The sequence below is a fragment of the Mustela nigripes genome, chromosome 2, assembly GCF_022355385.1.
Source record: "Mustela nigripes isolate SB6536 chromosome 2, MUSNIG.SB6536, whole genome shotgun sequence".
Taxonomy (NCBI): domain Eukaryota; kingdom Metazoa; phylum Chordata; class Mammalia; order Carnivora; family Mustelidae; genus Mustela; species Mustela nigripes.
Genome location: NC_081558.1, coordinates 19,665,699 through 19,676,174, shown reverse-complemented (window position 1 = coordinate 19,676,174; position 10,476 = coordinate 19,665,699). Strand labels below are relative to the sequence as shown.

General features: G+C 59.6%; 2 protein-coding genes across 4 annotated transcripts; both read left to right on the top strand.

Moving 5' to 3' along the window:
- The first annotated feature begins 187 nt into the window (after nucleotides 1-187).
- TUSC2 (tumor suppressor 2, mitochondrial calcium regulator) lies at nucleotides 188-3,116 on the top strand. The gene is made up of 3 exons (XM_059387834.1): nucleotides 188-468; nucleotides 1,567-1,687; nucleotides 1,820-3,116. Exons 1-3 carry the CDS (start codon nucleotides 323-325, stop codon nucleotides 1,883-1,885), a joined length of 333 nt encoding a protein of 110 aa, XP_059243817.1. The 5' UTR covers nucleotides 188-322; the 3' UTR covers nucleotides 1,886-3,116.
- Nucleotides 3,117-5,400: 2,284 nt separating this feature from the next.
- Nucleotides 5,401-10,389, top strand: HYAL2 (hyaluronidase 2). 3 transcript variants are annotated; one of them, XM_059389786.1, is made up of 4 exons: nucleotides 5,401-5,527; nucleotides 7,648-8,615; nucleotides 9,130-9,219; nucleotides 9,661-10,389. In XM_059389786.1, exons 2-4 carry the CDS (start codon nucleotides 7,698-7,700, stop codon nucleotides 10,069-10,071), a joined length of 1,419 nt encoding a protein of 472 aa, XP_059245769.1. In that variant the 5' UTR covers nucleotides 5,401-5,527; nucleotides 7,648-7,697; the 3' UTR covers nucleotides 10,072-10,389. The 3 variants fall into 3 exon arrangements, with proteins under 3 accessions (XP_059245769.1, XP_059245770.1, XP_059245771.1); XM_059389787.1 differs by lacking the exon at nucleotides 5,401-5,527 and adding an exon at nucleotides 6,662-6,799; XM_059389788.1 differs by lacking the exon at nucleotides 5,401-5,527 and adding an exon at nucleotides 7,016-7,274.
- The last annotated feature ends 87 nt before the right edge of the window (nucleotides 10,390-10,476 follow it).

Sequence of the window (10,476 nt, the reverse complement as noted above, 5' to 3'; positions counted from 1 at the left end):
TTGACTGGGTAGGAGCTGTCCCAGCTGGGGAGAGCGTGGCCTGCTGGGACCTGACGTTTCGCGGTTCCTGCTGGGATGCCTAGCTTCCGAGAGCCGCTATTGGTCCCGCCCCGCGGACCGACGAGAGAAGCAGCCAATCAGAGAAGGCAGCGTGCGGAGCGTGCGGAAGCGGAAGTGAGGTTTCCGTGGAGACAGCGGAACCTACAGAAGGCGGCGGCGGCGGCGGCACCTGCGAGCTGAGGCTCGGGCAGGGCATGGCGGCGCCCACGGCCCTGTGAAAGCAAAGCGGCCGAGGGGCTCGCCATGCGCCGGCGGCCCTGACATGGGCGCCAGCGGCTCCAAAGCTCGGGGCCTGTGGCCCTTCGCCTCGGCGGCGGGGGGCGGAGGCCCGGAGTCGTCGGTCGCTGAGCAAGCTTTGGTGCGGCCGCGAGGCCGAGTCGTGCCCCCCTTCGTATTCACGCGCCGCGGGTAAGGGCGCGGATTCCGCCCCGGGGAGGACAGGCGGGCAGCGGGGCGCTCCCCGTCACAGGGAGCTCCAGGAGGAGTCGGATGTTTCGGGCACCCGTGGGAGCAAGGGGTGGGGAAAGCAGAGCAGTCAGTCCCTAGCGATCTGGCTGCTTGGAAGGTCTCTCTAGGGGAAGAGTGGGCCTGAGGCTTGTCCATGGGCGGGCACGGTAAAGCTGAGCTGGAGCCTCCCTGAGACTTCAGAATTTCTTTCTTTCATCCCCTTCTTCCCAGCATGAAAGTTGAAGGCTCCTAGCCTCCCTCTCCCCCAATTCTTCTGAAGGAAGAATAACCCTGTTTTGACTGGTTTCGTTCCCCACCGTCGTGGGGTTAGACCTCTGAGGGTAGTAGCCGCGAAAGTAGGACTGGGCCCCAGAGTTGATGGAACCTTGGTAAAAAGACCTTCACCCAGGTATGTTCTTCACATCTGGAGTACTGACCTCCCTTCTCTTTTTCCACGGGTCCAGATAGGAGCGTCATACTGGCCTCCTCCTTGTGGGCCAATGGAAATGGTACTCAAGTGATGTTGGAGATTTGGCTGTAGATATTAGGGAGACTCAACAGTGGTAGTCTGGCCACACCAGCCATCTGGGGTGGGTGGGGAGGATTCAACCTTTTTCTCTTTAGGCTCCCTTCTAGTTCAGGAATCTGACATCTCAGGTTGGCCCACGGCCAGCAGCATCTTCTGGAGAGAGACACGTGCCCAAGCCATCATCCTGCCCACTCTAGAAGTCCTGGGTGAAGACAAGGGCCTGATGTTGGAATGGCTGCTTTTGTTGAGCAAACCAGTGATGAGAACTGGCTGTGGCTGCCATGACAACGTGCTCTGATTGATCCCTCTTCTGGGAGACTGACAGAGTAGCACTGGCTACCATCCCACTCCCCACTTGCTTCTAGTAGACCCCAAGCCCTAAACAAAGGATTCTTCGGGCATATTATCCTCTCTTCCTCCCACCAAGGTTGCTCCCCATTTGGAGGTGGGCGCATTTCCCTGTAGTCTGGTCATTTGCCATGACTGGGTGTGGGGCTCCAGCCCAGCCCGTTCCCTCTCTCTCCACACAGCTCCATGTTCTATGATGAGGATGGGGATCTGGCTCACGAGTTCTACGAGGAGACAATCGTCACCAAGAATGGGCAGAAGAGGGCCAAGCTGAGGCGGGTGCATAAGAACCTGATTCCTCAGGTGAGGGTCTGGGCAGTGGTCATAGAGCCTGTGTTGAGTGTGTGGAGACCCCAGATGTGGTCTGCTGTCATGGTGGGATGTGCATGTCTTGGGGGAGGAGCTGGCCCTCACTAGCCTCTGTTTCCATGGCAGGGCATCGTGAAGCTGGATCCTCCCCGCATCCACGTGGATTTTCCTGTGATCCTCTATGAGGTGTGAGCCTGGGGAGTGGCAGGCATAAGCGCTCCCTACCCCACCAAGAAACCCCCAGGCTCAAGGTGTGGCTTCCATTAAGGAACCTAAGCTGGGGCCACAACCCTGAATAAACTGCATTGGCCTGGAAACTTCAGCCGTGAGCGGGGCAGTCCTGCAGTGTTGGTTGGGTGTTGGTTTATATGTGGACAAGAGGTGGCTGGCGGCTGGTGAGGGCTAATGGCAGAGTTACCAGCCCACCTTCCCCAGCAATCCCTGCAAGGTACATGGCAGGGCATATGCTGGTCAGGAATGCCTGGTTCCTGCACCCTTGCCTGGCCTGCTTTCTTCCAAGCTTGCCTAGGGCCCAGCCCTGCTAGGGACTACAGCACTTTACAAGCAAGGTCTGCCTTCTTCCAGCCCCTGGGCTGTGGGAACTGTACACAAGTGGGAACTTCCTTTCCCTCATTTCCCTTACCCCCTTGTTGGAGCATTTCAGCCGTTTGCTACCTCGATTCCTCCTATGTTGGACAGAGGTGGGGGGCAGTGCAAGCCTGATTCTTCCTGCCTACCTTCTCATCTGTTCCCACCCCCAGATGGATGGACAGTTTTCTGGCTGTTAATAGGAGATGGGACTGGTGTGGGAGGATTCTTCCTCCACCCAGGGCTGGACTGATCCCTCCCCACTGCAACTACTTATTGTCGTCCCCCCCCCCACACACACACACACCCCAGCTGAGAGGGCATAAGACGGGAACAGGAAGGGCTATGATGCCTGTGCCTATGGGGAGTTGCCCCGGCCCACCTACTTTGTCTAATCCTCCTTGCCTTTGTACCAGCCCGACACTTACACACACCCCTGCCATAGGGAGGAGACCATCTGCCACCCTTTGGTGAGGGACAGCACCCCTAAGGTTGGTGTCAAAAGCTGTGAGGAACCCACCACCCCTTTCCCTACAGTATACCCATCCCCCAGGATCAGTCAATGGAAGGTACTGAAGCCCCTGGGTAGAGACAGAAAGGAGAGATCAGTCATAAAGGAATACTTAAAATGTGAAAGTCTGTAAATAGTCTAGTCCATGATGTTGGGGCAGAGTCTGATTTCTACATCAAAATGACTTTTTTTTTTTTTTAATTCCTTACTGTGCAAGCTCTGTGCTTTTAAGAGTGTGGGAAATGGCTTGGGAAGGGCGGCCCCCAATCTAAGAAGGATGTTGTGTTATTTGTTTAGTTTCAATAAAATTATTTGTAGACCCTGCATACAAGAGTGGCATCTGCTGTGACATCCCATGTCTAGACTGGGCCACTCCAATGGCTCCCATCTTTATCATCGAGATGAGCCCCCCTTGTGGCCATCCCAGCTGTGGCCAGCAGGTGGCAGTGTATTCACACACCCCTCACGGCAGGGCCCCTCAGAATGGAAGGCCACTCACTTGTCTATTGTGTTTAATAGGTGGAGACTCCTGGAATTGGAAGGCTTTGGGGTGCTTCACTAGGGATTGGCCCCATCTGCCTGACCTGAGGTGACAGCATTACCTCAGGTAGTTCTGGGACAGCTGTCTTGCCCCCAGCAATGCCAGCTGACCCCACATGAGGTCACAACATGAACCCCATGGACCTCCAGTATCCATCTTAAGTGGACAGCATTCAGCTGGGTGCCACCATGCCCTTGGCCTACCACCAGCCTATGTAGCCCCAACCCACCTGCTTCCTCCCAGGACTGTCTGTGGATACCACCAGTAGAATGGGTTTGGGGCTTCTGTTCCATCAGACAGAACTCACCCACTTAGTACTTTCTTTGTTCCTTGCTGACCCTGTGTTCTCCCCTCCTGCTGACCCTGTGTACATTCAGCCTACACTTCTCAGGCCCTGCTAGAAGGCTGGTTCCCTGCTAGGTTTGGCTATTGGCCATCAGCCCAAATTCCTGTTAGGAAAGAGGGAGTTCAGGGACACAGGCTTCTGGGTTTGGGGAGTTGGCCTGCCAGTCGTTTGGAGGCTTAAATTTGTCATATCCGGAGCAGGATCTTCCTGTGCAGCCTTTGTAGGTCTTCTTTGGGCACCTTCCCACTTCCCTGATAAGATGCCAGACATAAGGCCCTGTCATCCTCTGTTATCCCCCTTACTGCCCCAGGGCCAGGACTCTGCCATGCCAGATGGCATCCCATCTCCCATCACCACTATCCCAGTGTTGGGGGAACTCCCTGGGTTCAGCCTGCCCCAGCTGACCCCAAAGCTGGAAACAATGGGGGTCAGGGCAGTGTTCTTCCACTCCCTTCCACTGGGCTGTGTTCACTTCCTTCCTGCTGGCTGCCTGAGGAAGTGTCCCTGCCCTGGGACTGTCTGGTCTGGCCTTTGTTTCCCCAGGGGCCCCCACCCTTGCCGTTTCCAAGGCTTGTGTCCCTTACGGAGCCAGCACAATGGTATGGGGACACACCCTCCCTTGCCATGTCCTGGACTCCTTGGTCCTTGGTGGTACTCTAGGGTGTGTACCCAGTTTCCCAGTCTTCTAACATGGCCTTCTTTTTTTTTTTTTTTTTTTTAAGATTATTTATTTATTTTTTTGACAGAGAGAGATCACAAAGTAGGCAGAGAGGCAGGCAGAGAGAGAGGAGGAAGCAGGCTCCCTGCTGAGCAGAGAGCCTGATGCGGGACTCGATCCCAGGACCCCGAGATCATGACCTGAGCCGAAGGCAGCAGCTTAACCCACGGAGCCACCCAGGCACCCCCTAACATGGCCTTCTGTTAGGAGAGGGGCCCTGGCCTCAGGGAGGTGGGCCAGTAGGGTGAATGGGGTAGGCTGAGGGTGATTTGAGGGTGTGCAGTCTTGCTCACCCCTCTAGAACAGCCTGCTGGGACTCCACTGCAGCTTTGCCTGGGGCTAGTCCTGTTATGGGCACGCCCCTCCCATAGAAACAGCCTTTTTCCCAGCCAAGTTATGAGCTCCCTACTCTACAGTGTCTTGGTGAAGTTCACCCAGGAATCTGGGGGCCTATAGACCCCTCCCAGCCCCTGTCCCAACCCCCGGCTGCGCAGCATGTTACATCAACATGTTTTCCACTCTCACATTTGGGATGCTTCCGCTGTCAGTGGGAAAAATTGACCCAGCTCCTGGAAGTTCCCCAAAACCCCCCGGAGCCGGTTCCCTTCTTCACCACCTGCCTTGGGGGACCGTCAGCCAAGCATCCCACCACTGGGCCCCTTCACTCACAGGCTACTGTATTTGAGGACCAGCCTCACCCCCAAGGGGAGGTTAGGGAGAAGAGCTTTCAGGGTTAGGAAGCTGCCGGCATGGCGGAGGCTGTCACCTGAGCCAAGTCCTACAGCCTTCCCGTCACCTGGTGCAGTTGCCAGAGCCAGGGTATACTGCAGGCGGGGGGGGGGGGGGAGGGGGGGGGAGGGCAGCCAGCCAGCAGGGCACGTCGGAGGGAAACAGGGTCAAGGCGGTCCCTTCCCCCGCGCTTGTTTCTGGCCCTTTCCTCAGAGGGGCAGCAGGAAGTGAGGAAAAAGGGTTGGGGTGGGAGGCGGGAGCGGGTGGGAGGGGATGGGGTTTATCAAGTCGCCGGCGGGCTGCCCGGCGGGCAGCAGCTGGTGCGAGTAGCTTAGCTAGAGAGGCTCACCCAGGGAAGAAGGGAGGCCGCCGACCTACTGGGCCCACGGGCTCCCACACAGGTGAGCCCAGTGCAGGCGACTGCTCTGCACCCCCTTAGATCCGCTCACAGGAGCTCTTTCTCCCTCCCCTCCCTGGCGCGCAGACGGGATGGGCTGGTGATGCAGACCCGGGCCCTTTGGGGGAGCTGAGCCCCGTAAGGGGCAGAGGATCTAGACGCAGGGAGATCTTGGCCCGGTCCGGCTCCAAGGCTGCTCCCCAGCGGGAGGAGCTTGTGGGGCGAAAGGGCTCATGATACCGGGTGGAGGCCGGGGGAAGCCCCTCTAGCCAGGCTGGCTCTCTGCGGTTGGGCCGGGTACTTCTGGGGGTAGCAGCCTCCTCAGGTTGAAATAAAGGCTGGGGGGCTCCTACAGGCCTCCAGAGAGCCTGGGCAGGAAGGAATGGGAGCCCAGGCATGGGCCTGTCCCGAATGCAGGTCGCGTGCTGGGGGCCCTATCCCCAGGGCCCGCTGGGCTTACAGACCCCAGCGGAACCCGCCACGCTGCGACTCAAAGGTCGTGTTGCCAAGACAACCCACAGCCTCCGCCCAGCCCAGCAGGGGCTGAGAGGCTGGTTCTTAGCCCCCTCCCCAAGACTAGCAGGGGGCGGGGCTTCCCTTCAGAATGGAATGGGGGGAAGGGAGCCCTGATACGTAGGGGACTGGGTGTTCTAGTCCCGGGAGGTCCGAGGTCGGCACTGGTCACTGTCTCTCTTTCCAAACTAATGGCCGCAGAGCTGGAAGCCACACTCGCGGGTATAGGGCCAGATCCTCTGCTGCCTCCAGCCAAGGCCCCGGGTCCCTCAGCACCACCTTATGGACGGGCGGAGGAACACCACCTTCTTTCTTCCCTCCGCGACTCCAGTCCCTAGCGCTGTCCCTTTAAGCTGCTGGTCGCGCGGCGGAGCCGGGAGGACTGTACCACCGGCCGCGAGCTGGCGGGGGAGGATATATTGGGCTGATTAGAGCTCGCGCCTCAGAATCCAGAAGAAAGCCCCATTCGGAGGGGCCTCACGGCCCCAGATGGATGGCCACATTCCTCCGCGGAGAACCTTGGAGGCCGAAACGCGGCACTGGCTGCGTGAAAGTCAGGAACACCTTCCTGCCCCGGCCTCAAGTCCTGCCCCGGGCCCACCTCCGCTCTGGATTCTTAAAGAGCCTGCGGGCCGGGGCTTGCGGGGGCGGAGCAGCAGAGGCGCCGTGCCCGGGCCGCGCCTCGACGAGCAGCTAGAGTGGGCCGGGCTGGGCCGGGGATGGCGGTGGTCATGGCGCGGGTCCCGGCAGCGCCCCGCGCGAGGTGAGGGCGAGCAGTATAAACCTAGCGGCGTTCCCACACAGGCTGAGTTCTGGACCCCCCGGGATGCGCCCAGCAGGACGGCCCAAGAACCCTCCCCCCACCCGGCCCGGCTCCGGCCCCACGTGCGGGGCGGGGGCGGGGTCCCGCACAAAGGACAGGCGAAGTGAGCTCCTCCCCGGACCCGCCTGGCGGGCGGGCGCGCGCGCGCGCATTCCCGGCGGCTGCGTAAGGAAGGGCCGGTTCGCTGGCGCCGCCGTGGGAGGTCCGCCGCCCCTTTGTCCCGGTGCGGGCCTCCACCAAGCTTGCGAGAGTGTCTGCGCTCGAGACAAAGTCCTGACAGCCCCGCTCTTCTGCCGGGCGGGTGCTACACAGATACCAGTTCCGCGGCTGTGTTCCAGCTTCCTGGTGGCTGCATGAGCTGTGCCCTGCCTTATCCAAATGCTATCATTTCTCTGGATCGGGAATTCTTCACGGGGTACAGAGTGGGCCTCTGGTTCGGGGCTTTCTGAAACCTTGTGTTGGGTGGTATGCAGATATCTCTATTTCTGAGCAGCGAGTCCATGGCTCAGTCTGCCAGTTCTGAGTCACAGACCTACCTGAGGTCTCTGCCCAGCCATAAGCCACCTGCTCCAGGAAGGAGCCCTATGTTCCTGGCAGTGAGTTTCCAGGGTGTCTTGTCTTCCTCACTGGCCTGTGGTCTCTCAGATCTGTAGCACTCACCTAACAGGGTCTGAACAGCCTGGGCACCGTGCCCCATCAGAGCCTGGGCTGTGGGAGTGTGAATAGGTTTGGGGTGGGCACCTCCAGGATTTTGTAGACTGACTTGCTCTCTCCCATCTTTCCCCCAGTTCCTGAGCTGGTGCCAGACAGGTGACACCATCTTCCTGCAGCCCCCAGCATGTGGGCAGGCCTGTGCCCTGCCGTCACACTGGCCCTGGTGTTGGTGGCATGGGCCACTCAGCTCAAGCCCACAGCGCCACCCATCTTCACCGGCCGGCCCTTCGTGGTAGCATGGGATGTGCCCACACAAGACTGTGGCCCTCGCCTCAAGGTGCCCCTGGACCTGAAGGCCTTTGATGTTCAGGCCTCACCTAACGAGGGTTTCGTGAACCAGAATATCACCATCTTCTACCATGATCGGCTGGGCCTGTATCCACGCTTCAGTTCCATGGGACGGTCTGTGCACGGGGGTGTGCCGCAGAATGGCAACCTCTGGGCGCATCTGAAGATGCTGCAGGAGCATGTGGAACACTACATCCGTACCCAGGAGCCCGCGGGCCTGGCGGTCATCGACTGGGAGGACTGGCGGCCCGTGTGGGTGCGCAACTGGCAGGACAAGGACATATACCGCCAGTCGTCACGCGAGTTGGTGGCTAAGCGCCACCCTGACTGGCCGGCAGAGCGCATGGTCAAGCAGGCGCAGTACGAGTTTGAGTTTGCCGCCCGGCAGTTCATGCTGGAGACGCTGCGCTTTGTCAAGGCCGTGAGACCACGGCACCTCTGGGGCTTCTACCTCTTCCCCGACTGTTACAACCACGACTACGTGCAGAACTGGGAAACCTATACGGGCCGCTGCCCTGATGTCGAGGTCTCCCGAAACGACCAGCTGGCCTGGCTGTGGGCGGAGAGCACAGCCCTCTTCCCCTCCGTCTACCTGGATGAGGCCCTCGCGTCCTCCACCCACGGCCGCAACTTCGTCAGCTTCCGGGTTCAGGAGGCCCTCCGCGTGGCTCACACCCACCATGCCAACCACGCGCTCCCGGTCTACGTGTTCACGCGACCCACCTATAGCCGCAGGCTCACGGGGCTGAGCGAGGTATGTGCCTTCGGCGGCCCTGCCTTCCCCCGCCACCCCCAACAACTGTGGGGGTGGGAGTGGGGTAGGCAGGGGGCCTCCTGCCCTCCAGCTGACTGGCTGCTCTCCATCCCCTCCCGTCATTCTCTCTGTGACCTTGTGAAAGGGTGGCATCATTAGGTCCATTTTGCAGATGAGAACATTCAGGTCGAGATGCTGAGAAATTTGCCCAAAGCTTCCCAGCACATCCAAGGCAGAGCAGGGACTTGGGACTAGGCTCCCTGACTTTGGAGTTCATCTTGATAGGTACATCCTAGATTTGAGTAGGCCATTGGTTTGGGAAATGGAAGCCTGAGTAGGAATGCAAATGGCTTGCACATCTAGTGAGAAAGGGAAACAGCCTCTGCCTGAGGGTGGGAAGGGGTATGGGGCTGAGGGGACCAGAAAGTCAGAACAGGGTGGGGGCCTGTCCAGCCTGTCTGGTCCTCATCCTGTGGTCTCAGTCTTCCCCAGTGACCATCCTCCTCCCACACAGATGGATCTCATCTCCACCATTGGTGAGAGTGCAGCCCTGGGCGCGGCCGGGGTCATCCTCTGGGGGGATGCAGGCTACACCACCAGCACGGTGAGTAAGACCCCCCCCACCCCAGCCTACTAGAGCGGAGTCTGCGGGAGTGGGGGACAGGCAGAGAGTTGCAGCTTTCGGCTGCCTACCTCAAGGTGGGCAAACCAACCTAGATGGGGCCCTTTGTCTGTCTCCCTCCCAAGGCGCCTCTGGTCCCAACAAAGAAAGAGTCCCTCCCCCATTCCCAGGAAAGGGATCATGCTGTCCTGAACAGCCTCAGAGGTCCACCCTTCCCCCTTACCCTACCCCCATCCCCTGGGCTCACCTCTGGAGCCACCTCCTTTCTCAGTGGAAACGGGCGGTCAGGGCTGGAGCACGCATGTATGTGAACACATGTGCATGCTGTTACAAGAATGTACAGGCACTGCAGGGTGAACACAGAGTTTCTATCCGGGCCTGTGGGTTAAGGCCACTGACCTGATCCCTGGCCTCTGTCCCCAGGAGACCTGCCAGTACCTCAAGGATTACCTGACACGGCTGCTGGTCCCCTACGTAGTCAACGTGTCCTGGGCTGCCCAGTATTGCAGCTGGGCCCAGTGCCACGGCCATGGGCGCTGTGTACGCCGTGACCCCAGCACCAGTACCTTCCTGCACCTCAGTGCCAGCAGCTTCCGCCTGGTGCCAAGCCATGTCCCGGGTGAGCCCCAGCTGCGGCCGGAGGGGGAGCTCAGCTGGGCTGATCTCAACTACCTGCAGACGCACTTTCGCTGCCAGTGCTACTTAGGCTGGGGTGGCGAGCAATGCCAGTGGGACCGTACACGGGCAACTGGGGGTGCCCATGGGGCCGGGGCTGGGTCCCACCTCACCGGCTCGCTGGCTATGGCAACCCTGGCCCTGACCTGGACTTTATAGGGATCTCTCACCTGGCTGCCGGGCAAGCTGGCCTCTGCCACAAGGGCTCTGCTGGGCACGTAGGAGCCTGCAAGAGGTGGACAGACTGGAGCCCCAAGGGGGCAGATCCCTGGGGATGCCTGGTAGGGCATCCATACCAGCTCTCACCCCCCTGTTCTAAGGGGTTGGGGCAATTCCCTGAGAGGCCCCTTCTCTCCCTGCCAGAGAGGAAGGGGGCTCAGCTGGGCCAGAGAGGACCTGACCCTACTCTCCTGCCCTTGGATAGTTTATTATTATTATTTTGGGGTCTCTTTTGTAAATTAAATACAAAACAACTGCTTCTGTGCTTAGACTGTGTGCACCTAGGCAGGACATGTGACAGAGATCCCAGTGTCTCTCAGGTTTGAGCGCAGCTCTGTCTCTATG

Bases quoted from the DNA above. Each gene is read 5' to 3' on its own strand.
- TUSC2 (XM_059387834.1), top strand. From the start codon at position 323: ATGGGCGCCAGCGGCTCCAAAGCTCGGGGCCTGTGGCCCTTCGCCTCG. The intron at 469-1,566 runs GTAAGGGCGCGG...CTCTCCACACAG, and splicing joins TTCGTATTCACGCGCCGCGG to CTCCATGTTCTATGATGAGG. The intron at 1,688-1,819 runs GTGAGGGTCTGG...TTTCCATGGCAG, and splicing joins ATAAGAACCTGATTCCTCAG to GGCATCGTGAAGCTGGATCC.
- HYAL2 (XM_059389786.1), top strand. From the start codon at position 7,698: ATGTGGGCAGGCCTGTGCCCTGCCGTCACACTGGCCCTGGTGTTGGTG. The intron at 8,616-9,129 runs GTATGTGCCTTC...CCTCCCACACAG, and splicing joins GGCTCACGGGGCTGAGCGAG to ATGGATCTCATCTCCACCAT. The intron at 9,220-9,660 runs GTGAGTAAGACC...CTCTGTCCCCAG, and splicing joins CAGGCTACACCACCAGCACG to GAGACCTGCCAGTACCTCAA.